Source organism: Pelophylax lessonae (genome assembly GCF_965119305.1).
Source record: "Pelophylax lessonae genome assembly, chromosome: 5".
In the NCBI taxonomy this organism is placed as follows: Eukaryota; Metazoa; Chordata; class Amphibia; order Anura; family Ranidae; genus Pelophylax; species Pelophylax lessonae.
The window spans coordinates 161293263-161308715 of NC_138772.1; the positions used below are offsets into that span (position 1 = coordinate 161293263).

The window sequence follows — 15453 nt, forward strand, 5'->3', positions numbered from 1 at the left end:
AGCCCGGAGGTCAGCATCCATCATAGCAGCAGGCGGTAGCTGGAGAGGGCCGGGTGTAGATGGCAAAGGGTGATGAGCTTCAGGCAGGGACCAGGGCTCCGAGCGCATGGACGTGGCCGAGGACGCGGGTGGACTCGTCATCCCGGCTGTGGAGGCAGGCTCAGCACGCGGGCCGGGGTTGTGGGCGCGGGCCGAGGCTGAACGGGTCCCGTGAAAGAAGGGATGAATGTCTGACCTTGGGGAGGATCTCAGGGGCTTCCGCGATCTTCTCCAGTGTCCGGTGTTCATGCCGGGTGCGGTACAGCGGTATATAGGTGACGAAAACGGAGGGAGATGGGCGGAGCTCACTCAGCACACGTCCTGACTCCGCCATGTCCTGGACACGCCCCCTACAAATAAACATTTAATGCAACTTTTTTCTTCTCTTTGGAGAATATGCTGAGCTTTCTAATTATAAAGCCTGGTAAAAGCTTTGCACTTGTTGATTTCTCCTGCAGATGGAAGATATGGAGAGTGTTTACTAATTCCGATATTATTTTAGCATTTTTAATATTACTAAAAGAAATAAAAATATTTAGTCCTCAATATAAAACATAATGAAAATTTGTATATATATACCCCATAGCAGATTTACAGCTACAAGGTGCCAGTTCTGTGCAGAATCAAGTATATTTACGTGACCCTGCACTTCCACCTGATTAGTCACAGCAGATGTTGATCAGTGGGTTCTGGTCAATGGATGTCCGCCGGCACCTGCTGATCAGCGAGGAGAGACACAGGATGGAACTCTGCCTATTTAAACAAGGCAGAGCTCTGTCCTATTCATGGGGATATGATTTATTTTCTTTCTCTGCAAAACAGGGAACAAAATCCATCACATCCCTTAGTAAAAACAGCACACATTGTACACATAAACACTGGTTAGGCACACATTTAACCCTTTAATAGCCCTAGATGCTTAACCTCTTCCCGACCAGTGTCATTTTTAGCACTGATCACTGTAATAGTGTCACTGGTTCCCACAAAGTGTCAAAAGTGTCAGTTAGTGTCCGATTGTCCACAGCAATAGAGAAAATACCACTACAAGTCTGTAATCACTGCCATTTACTAGTAAAAAAAAATTCCAGTATATATCCCAAAGTTTGTAGATGCTATAACTTTTGTGCAATTTAATCAATATACGCTTATTGGGAGGTTTTTTTTTTTTTTTTTTTTTTTTACTAGAATATATGTAGCAGAATACATATTGGCTTAAATTTATGAGGAAATTAGATTTTTTAAATATGTGTAACAGGCACATTCTTAAAAATGCTTTATTGGATATATTTTATAGCAGAAAGTAATATATATATATATATATATATTTTTTTTTTTTATTTTATTTTCTTTTTTTTCAAAATTGTTGGTCTGTTTTTGCTCAAAATACAACCAAAAGAAAGCTCTATTTGTGGGGAAAAAAACAACATTATTTTCATTTTGGTAAAGTGTTGCATAACTGCGCAATTGTGATTTAAAATAACGCACTGCCATATCTCAAAAAAAGGGGAGTAAATCTTCCGGAGGTCGAGTGGTTTTTAAAGTAGAAAAGAAAGGCAAATGTTTGTGTGTGTGTGTGCGTATATATATATATATATATATATATATATATATATATATATATATATATATGTATATATGTATATTTTTTTTTTTTCAGCAACAGGTCCGCACCTGCATTTTGTAGGATTCCCTTTGAATACTTATGTTTTGGTTGTGCTCCTAAATGAAATCATGTATTGGTCAGTTTACTGTTTGACTAACAATTGTGATTAGTAAAAGGTATGCCAAATTAAATGTCATACTGAGATTTGGCAAAGTGTACATAAATACCCATTATGTTCTTGAGTATTTTAAAATAGCTGCTTAAGATTCAGATGATTGAAAGTATTGAGATATAAACACAGGCTGTTTCCAATTAACCTTGTCATGTAAAAAGCTATGCTTCTTAAATTAACTTTCATCTACATCACTCAGACTGTCCACAAAGCAGCCAGAGTCCTTTATTAGTCAAATTGTAAATGACATGCAGTCTAAGGATTTATGTACCAATTCACTAGCACGATTAGTTCAAGAAAAATAAAAACAAAGGTTGCGTTTTTTTGCCTTTGAAAACTGAGCGGAAAACTGCCTTCGGAGAGAATATATTCAATATTTCAGCTTCTTATGAAAGCAGACCTTGCAGCCACTGACACACAAATTCTGCTGATGCAGCCTTGAAGTGGCTGTAAACCTTACACATGAAAAAAGCACATTTCACTATAGTGTTTCCTAGCCTAAATCCAAAACACTGAGTGTCGCTCCTCTCTTCTCTTTCTGATATCTTGTGAGAGTTACAGATAGTCACTTCTGACAATTTTTCCCAAATCAACATCTTCCCAGGTGAGAGCCTGCTCCCCTCCAGCACACAGCAGGTGACTCAAAGCCTTAGCTCTGTATGTTTTTTTTTTATCAGATCCCTGCCCCCTGCTGCTAGAGGTGAGAAAAGATAAATAGGTACAACTTATGTAGGAGGATTTGTTTCATCTTTGTGTATCACCTGAGGTTAGTCACTTAACTGGGTATATTTAAGGGTTTACAGCCACTTTAATGTTGCACAAATACATAAGTACCAATCCGGTTTAAAGTAAGCTTCAGTTAAACATGAAAAGTTGGATTTAAACTGGTTTGGGGGACCTAACATACTTGCTAAAAGGCTGTAAGTATTATCATGGCTTTCACTTTGTGCATCTATGCTCCTGCTAAAATATCCTGACAAAAACTTAATGAAAGTCATAATCTGAGTCTGCAGAAAATCACGCAAGTGTGTTCCAGTAGTAATCAGCTTGGAAAAGATATAGCTTTATATTTTTCTACTCTTTTATCCCCTATGGGACTTAGTACATGTAGTACATGTCCAACCTGCATCCCCTCCCTTCTTATTGCATCTGATCTGACAGCAGCTAAGAAGAAGAAGGCTGCTTCATAATGGCAGTTTGTCTTGGCTTTGAGCTTTTTCTTGAGGCAAAAAGTGGCAAGGGGAATGCAGAGGGAAGGAGGACATGTCAGTCTCTGCATTTCTTTTGCTGCTACTGCTGGTCTGGGGAAAGTTCTCAGAGCTGCGACAACCTGCAGCCATCTTCCTTCTAGCTGTTGTCGGAATGTCCATAGTGGGAGGGGAGGGGGTGAAGTTCGTACCCCATAGCTAAGATTGAGAAGCACCTAGTAACAAGGTACTACATGTACTTTGTCCAATAGGTAACAAAACAGTCAATAAAATAAAATAAAATAAAATAAATAAATACTTTGTGTGTTTGAACAAAGTTTGCCCTTTTTTCATATTATCCTTATCTGTATATTTTGAGAGATCTGCGTACACATTTAAGATGTCCTCTTTCTCTTTGGCATACTGCTAGGAATTCAGTATTTTGAAGAGCTGAGTTAAAGTGGTTATAACCCCACCTGGTTACTTTCAGGCACTCAGCTTTCTTCCTTGATGCTAAGTGCCCAGTGTAAGTTTCCATACCTTTTATCCTAGCGCTGCTCGGCGCTAACCTGAGATATCGGACCATTCACTGAACTTTTTAGGCACACCTCTTACATGCATGCAGCTCTAAAGATGCACTTGTATAGATTTTTTGAAAGGTCCACCTAATATAGCTTTACTTTTTTGAATTATTTTGTGTAAAAACATGAACCCATACAAGCATGTGATAATTTATTTTCAGTTTGCTTCATCCTTAAGCTTTATGATCTCTATTAACACCAGATGGGAAATACAGACAAAAGAAGCAGTTGTCCTCCGTTCCATCCAAGCCACTTCATTTTTTTCTAAAAAGTGCCAGAGCAAAATTATCACACCAAAAAATAATCGGTACATGACTGTCAAAAACTAATAACTATGTAATGAGTTCTATTCACTTGCATGAAATATATTGTTGCTTCCTTTGTTCATTGACGATAACTATCAAGTTTGTCCATGTTTTTATATTTAGAACAATGTGTTCATGCAATTTAAAATAGAATTTGATAGCAATATGTTTATGCAATTTACTAGAAGATTGTTATTTTACTTATTACTTACCACATTACAATATACAGTAATGGTGCAATTCAAAAAGCTCCTGTTTTCCTAGTTGCTTTTGTGATTAGCTATTTCAGGTATCAATTGTTTGAAATCATTCATAATATTGTTCTCAAGTGACTTTGGTGGAGAAAATCACAGCACCAAAGAGAAAAGAGTATTGGGGTGTGATTGTCCAAAACATACATATATAAAAATGTATACTATATGTGCATAAATACAGTGCAAACTATATTCTGTAGAATTTCTGCTATCCATTTTTTAGTGTACAATTAGTGTTGTACAGTATGTGTAGTACACAATGAATGTTGCACTTAGTTGCTTATTTCCTTAGAGGCTGTTACTGAGACTGTTTTGTCTTGAGAATTAATTAAGATATTAAATCAAAACAAAATCATGGAGTAAATGGCAGCAGAGTTTTCTGCGCATAATATAATGCAAGGGATGCTGGCATTATCAATATATGAATAATTCATAGAGCAGTAAACTAGCATTATTTTTCAGGGCCAATAATATCATTTAAGATAAAGACTCCTTTGCGTTTTAACAGTATGAGTCAAAACAAGCTTCAGAAACAACATTATCATCATTAAGTCTTGACCTTGAACTGTGATTATGCAAAAACATTTCATCATGCCATCAGCTTTTAATTTAACAAGCAATCTTAAAAAAGCATGGAGTTTTGGGTTATCACAATAGACTTGATTTAGTGCTCTTCTTCGCTGAGCATCTGTAATGAAATGACAATGCCTTTTTTATCAATATATTTTCTTCAGTAGTTAATGGTAAGTAAGAGAGAAACATACTGTATTTTCTGGCGTATAAGACTACTTTTGAACCTCAAAAAAATCCCCCAAAAATGGGGGGTCGTCTTATACGCCGAGTATAATATCTCCGAAGTAACCTAAGTATAAGTATTACTGGTAGATCATGTAATAGGGGGGTCGTCCTATACGCCCAGTCGTCTTATACGCCGGAAAATACGGTATATAATTAAAGTAGCAAGATAAACAAAAAATTATAAAACAAACTTTGGATCATTAGCTCTCAGTGTTGGTATCTGGGCACTTTTGAGCATGAGCATGAATGCTTCCAAAAAGTGATAATGTAAATATTCTACAATAGGGGCTGGTTACCTTAAGGGAATTTGGTTAAGAATTTGGTTTCAGTGAGTTAAGAGTTAGAGTTAAAGTAAAACTGTAGATAGGCTCTGAACAAAAAAAATTACATATTTATAAGTAGTAACAGTGTTTTTAACCAACCCCTCCCTTACCTTCCTAGCTGCAGGTACCCTGAATTTGGCCCCTTTCATAGGAAGCGCATCTGTACAAGCGTACATCTCTCCGCTGATGCTTGCTGAGCAGGCAGATGACAGGTCCGTGTCTATTCCACTATGCAGATCAGACACGGACACAGTCCACTCTCCTCTATAAGGGGGGAGGAAGGAATAGGACTGAAAGTTTGTTTCCATCCAATTTTTATCTGATCCGTTCCACCAGACGGATGGTGAACATATCGCCATACATCTGTTTTTAGTTTTTTAGATTTTTAGGTTTTTAGATTTTATTGGATCGGATGCTCGTCAGGTGTCAGCGGATACATGTCTGCTGGCATCTGCCGCCCCATAGAGAACAATAGGTGGTCCAATTAGGCCCACCTGAAAAACGCACAGGTGGACCCGATCGGTCCGTTTAAGTGAAAGGGGCCTTAGCCTTAGTTCTGAGAATACTTATTTTCCCCCATTTGATCACTTGGTTACCCCTGTTGGCAGTGAATTGGCAGCCTGCCAGCTTTTCAATCTTTTGCCGACCGCCCCACGTTCTCACCTATTGCCAACCGCCCCACATACATGCTCCTCTGGGCAGAATCAAGTAAGTTATTCTGCCCTCTTGGGTCTGCGGTGCACACGTGTTGCCTGCAACCCCCTCGGCTATGACTTGACACAGGGGGAGCCAATCAGTGGGTCCGGTGGACCCCATTTCTGCCGGACCTGGCAATCGTTCCCAACAGCAGCAGAACTGCGGTCTGCCAATGTAAACAAGGCAGATTACCGTTTTGTTAGTAGGGAAGACAGAGATTCTGTGTTTCTGCTGGGGATTGGCCGAACACCCTCCTGTTCAGTTCATAGCAGAAATGTTCTAACCCAAACAGCAAACCCTGTTGAAGTCTATGGGAGCCGAACAGGAAAAATCAAAAGTGCCAATTTTGAAGGTTTATATGCAAGTAATTGGCCATAAAAGGGGTATGGGGATCTAACCTTGTTTGCTCCCCCCCCCCCCCTGCTGCCACATTTGGCACCTTTCGGGGGGAGGGGAAGGGGATACCTTTTTTTTACAGGCACCTGCTCCCACATCCTGGTGACTTCGCTGCGGCAAGGTCACCCAGAAGTTCAGCCCCCCCCCCTCCTCCATCCTCCACGCCGGGCCATTCACAAAGCTCAGGCAGTTTCCCTTACAAGAAATGGTGATGACAGCACCCGAGAACAGTATTTGTAGCTGCTGACTTTGAATTTCTTGGTGGGGGTGGCTGGAGCTCCACTTTAGGTTAAATGTACATTTAAATAATTATAAAATGTAATTAAATTAGAGGTATAAGTACTTGAACCAGTATTATGTTATCTTCCAGCAATCTCTTAAACGTTTGCACTTAAACTGAGAGCGGGATGGTCAACCAATTAGGATGCTACAGCTTTGTATGGTGCAGTCAACATGGTGAATATGCTTTTACACTCAGAAAACAGGAGAATATCAATGTGCTGTTGCTCCTTTTACAAAGCTGGGGTGGGTAATTGGCTAAGCCATACAACTTGAGAGCAGTAAAGTGAGGTTACTGATTTGGCAGCTATGTCAGAGTCACATGACCAGCTGAACAGACTTTAAAAATCCATTAGAGAGTAAAACATTAAATGTATTTCAGCTGTGCATTCAATTGCTTGCCTGGTGCTCAGCTTTCTTTGTTGCCCAAGTGAAATTATACTGTTATATTTTTTGAACAGAATTCCTGCAGTGTGCTATGACATTGACCAATAGTCAATGATACACAAGGAAGAAGTAAACTTGATAATTATCAGCTAAACAAAAGTCAAATATTAACACTCAAAACATTCTTCAATTTATTTTGCACGGTTTCCATGCGACAGATTAATTTTCTTCTGTAAGAACATAGCCCCATCTCATTAGTAAAGTTAATAAAGCCTGTCATTGCTTCATGGGCAGTGTTAAAAAGAAAATTTTTAAGCCGTTTAAGCCGAGGGACGGGCATTTTCTAATGTGTTGGGTATTGTGTAAATGGAAACTCCCTCCTTGAAAGCTAAAACAAAGCAAACAGGTGGTGGAGTGGTTAAAGAAAGTAAGATAAGAATGTGTACAGCTGGCATAGAAACTAATAGCAAATATTGTAAGTGCTTAAAGCTAATGTTTAGAGGTTACATGAATATTGTTTTTACTATAGTCAGAACTACTATATGTGAAAATGCAAATAGATGTGTTTTATTTTTAGTTGAAAAAATAAAAAAAATTGCCTATTAATAAATTATGCTTACATTTGCAGCTAGAAGGTAGCGCTCTATGCGTTCCAGACTATTCACATCTAATCTACTTTTCTGAGAGTTCAATAGACCAGTCTTAATTTTACAGACAAAATGAATTGAGGTTGATATACTAAAGGAAAGTATGTTATCCACTTTGCAACATTGTACTTTTGTTTCTAAAGTTTCAAAAGAAATGCATCAGAAATGAAGGTGCAAAAATATATTCTACCAATTACATGCAATATCTATCAGCAAAAGTTGAGGGAGAAACAAAAACAAGATAGGACAGGTCTCTCGAAAGGGAACACTGCTAGCAATAAAACATGTTTCTTCGCAAAATGTGAAAACACAGTGGGACTGATTTAAAAAAATATATATTATGACTAACTTTCAAAGGAAGCACAAAGTAAAGCTGCAGTCTAAAAAAATGCATTTGTAAAAAAAAAAAGCACTTTTATGTCATCAGTTTAATAAACATATGTGCAAAATATATTCATGTATAGGATTTTAGCAGTGTTGTGTGACATCCATTAAACCCCAAAATCCCAGAGAGTTCAAATGAAAAACAATTGTTGGCACATGTAAGAAGGGCTACTGTATTCAAAGATAAGTATTAAAAATACACTAGACACACTGTATAAAAACTATTTGTGCTCCACGCAGTCCCTGCACTGTTGTTGTCATTTTCAAGATACATCTTCTATGCTGGAGCTTTTATGCACAAAATAAAGCAATAAATAGCAGAAAGTGTGACACAGGAACATTTCAGTATGATACAGGGAATGTTTTAGCTGTTTCTCTTTTCGGTCTGTGGGAGTCCAAATACTGAAAGAGCAGAAATAATCAGCAAGAGTTACCATCCTGTTGTAAGTGAAAAGACTAAGAATTTAACTGAAATGTAACTGATTTTGTTCTGTAGAATCCAAGGCCAGTTACATAGGGAAGGTTTCCTTTTCTTTTGTCAATACTTTATTTTAGGATAACACACATAAAGTACAGAAACCACATTACCAGTGAGTCTGAAATGATACAATGACATCGAGAAAGACTACACAACAAAAATTAATATGTGTGGAGAGGCAGAAAGTGTATAAGCAAGTAGCACCCCATGTGCCAGTTTGTGCGGTAGACATCAAATTGTCAGAAAGATGGAAAGAGATGACCTGAAGGTCATAAAAAAGAGAGAAAGTAGTACGGTAGAAACAAAAAAAAAGGAAAGAAAAAAAAAAGGGAGGGTGGGAATGGGGGGAAGAAGGGGAAACTCGTCATACCGCCGTCTCTGTGGGCCCCAAGGAATCCCCCTCATGATCTCCAGTAAGGAAGGCTTTATGTCAGTAGCTTTTTGTATTCCACAGAGTAGACATATTAGTTCCAGTAAAACCATTTTTCTGTGGCTCCTATCACACCTGTATGTGTGTATATGTATATATACATATATGTGTGTGTGTATATATACCCCTATACAGAAGTTCATATGTTATGCCTGCCTCCAAAGACGCCCAAAAAATGCCCAATAAACGCCTGCAACAACACACCTGGGCGTTTTTGCCCAAAATTGTCTATCAAAAACGACAATTTTTAAGAACTTTTTTGTGTGATTAATAGTCCCTGGGGCATGACCCAGAACCCTAGGCACTTTTTAGGGGCATTTATTGGGTTTTAGGGCTTCAAAATTGTGTTTTTTGATTACCGAAGTTCGGGTCCCATTGATTTCAATGGGGTTCTGGAATCCCGACCCGAACCTTCGGGAAGTTCGGGTGTTCTGGTCGACCCGAACTTTTCAAAAGTTCGATCATCCCTAATGGTAATACACTTACCAGAGGCAGCTTTAAATAAAGCCTATATGATTCTCATGCACACCTTGGTATGCTGAGTGCCTTCCATCCAAATTTCTGAGGAGTCAGTCCGTTCCAGGGTACCTGTGGTTTGAGGAAAAGATCATCTTCATTGAATCAAATAGGCTTTATTTAAAGCTGGAGGCTTTCTGCATGAGGTATGCACAATTGTGGATGATCCTACCTACCTTGGAAATACTTGGACTTTATTTTCTATTTGGACTGTGTACATGAATAATTTTCAGCATTGATCCTTTATGTTTGCACCGAGGACTTTATTCTTTTAGGTTTTATTGCACTCACGTGTTATTATGTATTTTTATTAGCAACATTTTATTATTAGTATAATTTTATGATATACCAGCGCCGCTAGTGGATTCTTGAGGGGTTCTATCTGTATATTGCCTGGCAGTAGGACTACCTTTCTCTGAATACACCTTTTTGATATTGTTGTTTATTTATAGTGGCAGCTCATTAATTTGGCCTGTTGGAGTTTCATTCCAGCAGGACAGTTTTCTTCTGTGTTTTAGAGCGCTGGGTGAGTGGGATATTCTTTGGTTCTACTCCTAGTTTTTATTGCTATCAAAGTTTGCAGGCGGTGGAGCATCTTTAAGGAATCTTTGTTTCTAAGGTCTGCCATACACAGAGTGAATTTCCAACCACGGGTTGCAGGAAAGAAAGTGTTGATGCTGTAATTCCCTCCTGCCGGGCTATTGTCTTTTCCTGGTGGGGGGGCGAAGGAAGCTGTCTCTGCCGGGAGAAGACAGTGATTACTGTTAGAGGCTATAGCAGCCACTTGCAATAATCACAAGAGAATTCAGCAGGCTAGTTGTACTCAAGTTGATCTTGATCAACTTGGTGCAATCAGCCTGCCCATTAACAGCTCAAATCTCGGCCGAGTTCCTGCTGAACCAGCTGAGATTTGAACCAGGTATGATTGACCTAAGAATTTATGTCAGCACGTGATTAGCTTCGATTTGTATCCATATCCATTTATAACCTGATTAACACAAATGATTTTGTGAAGTGAAAACCCTGCCAGAGGAACAAGTGCACTGAAAATATGGATTAAAAGGGACCTATGCTGGGAGAAACACTTAGAAAAGTACTGAAGGCACAGACTGCCAGGGAACTAGAGAAACTTTAGTACAGGCTGCCTTTACCTCATAGTACTCAGCTGTCAAGGAAGGGGGTAAATTAAAAACAGATATGAGGGTAGGTGATGTATAAGGTATTGCTGTCAGTCATTTGTCCTCAGAACATGACCAGGATAAGTACCACAAGAACCCAAAACTCCCCAATCAGGAGATAACCTTAAACAACATGCACACTATAATACCCAAGCTGCCACAAACCCTGTTTTAGAAAACCTAGTCGGTAGACTCTACTTTCCATCAGACTAGCTTACAGGCTTTCACAGGCCACACACGCTCTTCCCACTAGCAGTTACAATTTATCTAGACAAAGTAGTATCACTTATAAGGCTAGTGCAAACACTGGCTGTCAGTCTTTGCAATATGTGCATTCTTTAGATAATATCACACTTTAACATTCCTAGCCGGGCAGGGTATATAGAGGGTTGCAAAAAGTTACAAAGATTAGAAGTTACAAAGTAAGATACTGTACATAAAAGAAAACATAATTAAAATAAAAAGAATAAACAAACTTACAGAAAAATATTTCTCCTTCTCTATGTTGGATGGAACATGTGGATCAATGCAATCTCACAGTATTGATAAAGATTTGATTGTGGATTTCAGCTTTATAACATTGAAATTAATGTTGAGTTACCCACCCAGACTATCCAATGGTAGGATTTGGGTGATAAAAATCTTCAAATAAGAATATGAAATATGATATATATATATATATATATATATATATATATATATATATATATATAGCGTATATTGAAATTATATATGAAGCGTCTTTAACTTTTACCATAGGTGTATTTCAAATAATAGAGACAGAATATCAACCAAAAATCCAGAGAAAAACAAATGATACAAATATTATAAACTGAGTTGCAGTTCAGTGAGTAAAATAAGTATTTGATCCCCAAGCAAAGCATGACTTAATACTTGGTGGAGAAACCCTTGTTGGCAAGCACAGAGGTACGACGTTTCTTGTAGTTAGTGACCAGGTTTGCATCTCAGGAGGGATTTTGGTCCATTTTTTTTTACAGATCTCTAAATCCTTAAGGTTTCTTGGCTGTCGTTTGGCAGCTCAAAGACTCAGCTCCTTCCATACATTTTCTATAGGATTAAGTCTGGAGACTGGCTAGGCCACTCCATGACCTTATGTGTTTCTTCTTGAGCCACTTCTTTGTTGTCTTGGCGGTATGTTTTGGGTCATTGTCATGTTGAAAGATCCATTCATGAACCATATTCAGTGTTCTGAGGAAGGTCCTCATCCAAGATTTTACAATATATGGCCCCCATCCATTGGCCCCTCAATGCAGCAAAGTCGGTCTGTACTTTTAGCAGAGAAACAGCCCCAAAGCATAATGCTTTCACCTCCGTACTTGACTGTAGGGATGGTGTTCTTAGGGTCATAGTCAGAATTTTTCTTCCTCCAAACACAGCCAGTCCCCCTCCTCAAGAGGGCACATGTACAGTCATGCCAATAAACATCTAAACAATTCAGAGAAGGTTTGGGAGAAAGTGATGTGGTGAAAGAAGACCAAAATTGAGCTCTTTGGCATTACCTGGATTCGCCGTGTTTGGAGGAAGAAAAATGCTAGGTATGACCCTAAGAACACCATCCCTACAGTCCCCTGCATTAAAGTATAATTTCTAATTTTACTAATAGTTTAAAAAAAAAATAAGTTCTTACTTGTTTTGACACTGTATTTAATAGTGTTTTGACACAGTTTCAGAAGTTCCTGATGAGGCTCTCCAATATCTCTGATGTTTACATCCAGCAGCTTTTTAAGTTGTTCAGGGTCTTTCCATTCACAAACCTAAAAAAACACATTGTTATGGAAGTTATGATAAATATGTGTACAGATATCAAAGATACTAATATGCCTTATGCAAATAAAAAAGTATTTAATGTAGATATAAACAATAACAGGATGGCATTTAGCTCGCTAGTTTTTTGTTGCATATCAGCTAATGATCTCCTGAAGTTCTTTTGCATCCACTTCCTGCTTACATGCATATGCTCCAACACTTGCTGCATATTATTTCTCAGGGTAAGTTCTCTGAGGGTGACAGCAGTGGCTCATTCCTGTGTAATATATGGTAGCATGACCAAGTGTAGTCTCCATTGAAAAAGCGCATAACAGCAAAACCCCACATGAACCCAATTTGGAAAAAGGGACAATGCGTTGTCAGCTCCTAACAGGAAGAGCCCAAACAAGGATCTTCATGGCAGAACCACTAGGTTTATTTTGATATAAGCTACAGTTTTAAAAATATTGAAAATGATTGTTGAAACGCTGCCCTCTTAACATTACTATAAGTGCCCATTCACACCACTGCGACTTGTCAGGCGACTGCAGTGCTATGGGAAACGTTCTAATAGGAGCGACTCAAGTCGCTCCGACTTAGAAAATAGTTCCTGTACTACTTCAGGACGACATCAGAGCGACTTGCATTGACATTCATTATATGAAGTCTGTGCAAGTCTCCCCGAAGTCGTGGTGCACGCGACTTCACAGGTCGCCCCCGAAGTCGTGCCGCGGTAGTGTGAACCGGCATTAAAGGGTATTGCTTGGGTTAACATTCACGTGAAACCTAAATATGTAATTATGAAAAGAATATATAAAATACAAAAAAAAATGGATTTATTTGATATGGTAAAAACCATTGTTCAATTGTAGTAACCTACTGCAACTAATCAGCATTTATCTTCAATTGTTCTGTCCTCACCGAAGCATTGAAAGATGAAATCTGTTTACATATTGCACAAAATCATTGCTTTTTACAATGCCTTAATTAGCAAGCCTTTGTATCTCCTACTTTGAAGCTGAGGAAATAGTTAATGTAACTCATAAAGCATTAGACATTTCTAAAGCCTATGTGAATTATCCATCTTTCTGCAATGTTGCACAAAGCCATTAAACAAACTAGTAAACTGTAAAAACTTGCCTGGAGGAAGCTTAGGAGCAAAGAAAAATCACAATTTGTGAAGAAAATAATTGCTTGATGACAGAACGGTATTGGTTATCTATATGCTAAAAAATAAAATGGCCACACATATGATGCAGTTCAGAATATAAATGACCAACTTCATTAAAGTTTTAGGTAATTGCAGCCATTGTAACTTTATGAACATCACGCAAAAAAAATCTTCTTCATTTGCCCAATTGTCTACAAAACACAACTTACATCCAATTAAAAAAAAAAAAAAAACAAGTCTTTTACTGATAAAAAGCTGCTTGTGGGATTCCAAAGCTGTAAATGCAAAAGCATTGTGAAGAATTTAGTGGTCATTTGTGACCATTATTCCTGTTCAAGCATGTTATAATGTAGCTGTGGATGGCATTATATTATGAGATCAGCCATTCTGCATACAGTAACCCTGAGACAAACGTATGTAAGCACTTTTACATGCACCATCCAAATTCAACCCATCTCCTACTCCACCTCCCCTGCAGCATTAGGATATTAGGCAGCCCATAGATAGTATTTTTTTTTTTTTTTTATTTAATCAGCAGTTTTAATGAAAAAAAAATTACTTGATTCCCCCACACATACATTGAAGGTGGATGGGGGAATCCCCCTGCTGTGCCTTTACACTGTGACAGTGGGCTGCCATCCATAGCTGATTGAGTGTAAATTTTCTAACAGGGTAGTTGTGGAGAAGTCGATCGGTAGATTAACTTATGTACAACCACCCTGCCCATATATGGTTCAAAATTTAGCATTTTAATCCATGTATGGACAGCTTAAGAGTTAAAGTATATCTAAAACCAAAACAAAAGGTAATAGCAATTCACCACAACTTAGATGTGGTGACTGCATTACTTTTATTTATTCAGACTAAGTACAGTTTCTTTCAGTTCAGAAAAATACCTATCTTCAGATAAAATGCCAGCATCCTTGTACTTACCTGTGCACTGAACTGAAGTTGCAAACAATGTTATCGGCCTTTCCAATTCTTGCTTTTGCACTACAGATCTCGTTCCCTCTATTTTTTTTAATACAACCGGGGGGGGGGGGGGGGTATGTAGTCTAAATCAGGAGAGAGGCCATGTGTGACAATGCTGTGATACAGTACAGTGAGTGAGGGCTGTCGCCCTAGGATCAATTGGCAAAATCAAGGTGAAAAAAGGGCAAAACAAACCAAAAAAAAAGAAAGAAAGAAATTCAGCAACAACATGTAGGGATTGGAAACCTGTAATATATTTTAAGTCTTGGTTTTAGGTATATTTTAAGGTTAGTGTGAGTGACTCATCTATGTCTACATCCTTGTGTTGCAAATATTTCTATTATCATGCAGCTATAATGTGCTGATGCATGATGTATTAAACTAGTTGTGTGTAGTTAAATGTATTAGGTAGAGTAAGCACACCTCATAAAACTTTACTGCAGCTGTATTTCAGAGGACCCAACATATATTTGAGCAGTCTTAGTCAGGATGGATGCATGGCCTTCAGATTATTATTGTGGGCAGTTAAACGCTATTTGATAAAGTCCATATTGCAAACATATATTTAGTATAGTAAATTTCATTCACTATGACCAATCAAACCTGCGTAACAAGACAGGGGACTCTAAAAAAAATGATACCTGTTCATGTCTCTAAAACTGCACATGTACCCAGGATGACTACTATGTTCTTTGCATCTTCTGCCATGCCTGAGGACCAAGCATCACTGAGAGTACTGGAGCTTGAAAATCTGCCCAGGCCCTGGTGCCGTGTAAATTACATGCTAACCATGTTTAAGGTAATAGATGACATTTAAAATGTTGCTTCAGAGAAAGGGGGCTCCAGGACAGACTCCAGGTAATGAACTATATTTCATAAGTTATGTTTGG

The 15453-nt window shown here is 38.3% G+C and overlaps 1 protein-coding gene across 2 annotated transcripts in view; it reads right to left on the bottom strand.

Annotated features, from left to right (window-relative positions):
* Nucleotides 1-15453, bottom strand: part of GADL1 (glutamate decarboxylase like 1) — a 426922-nt gene that overhangs the window by 262945 nt on the left and 148524 nt on the right. For both annotated transcript variants that reach the window (XM_082257434.1, XM_082257433.1), the window contains exon 3: nucleotides 12302-12428. In XM_082257434.1, the coding sequence (XP_082113560.1) occupies nucleotides 12302-12428 (127 nt within the window). The remainder of the gene's footprint in view (nucleotides 1-12301; nucleotides 12429-15453) is intronic.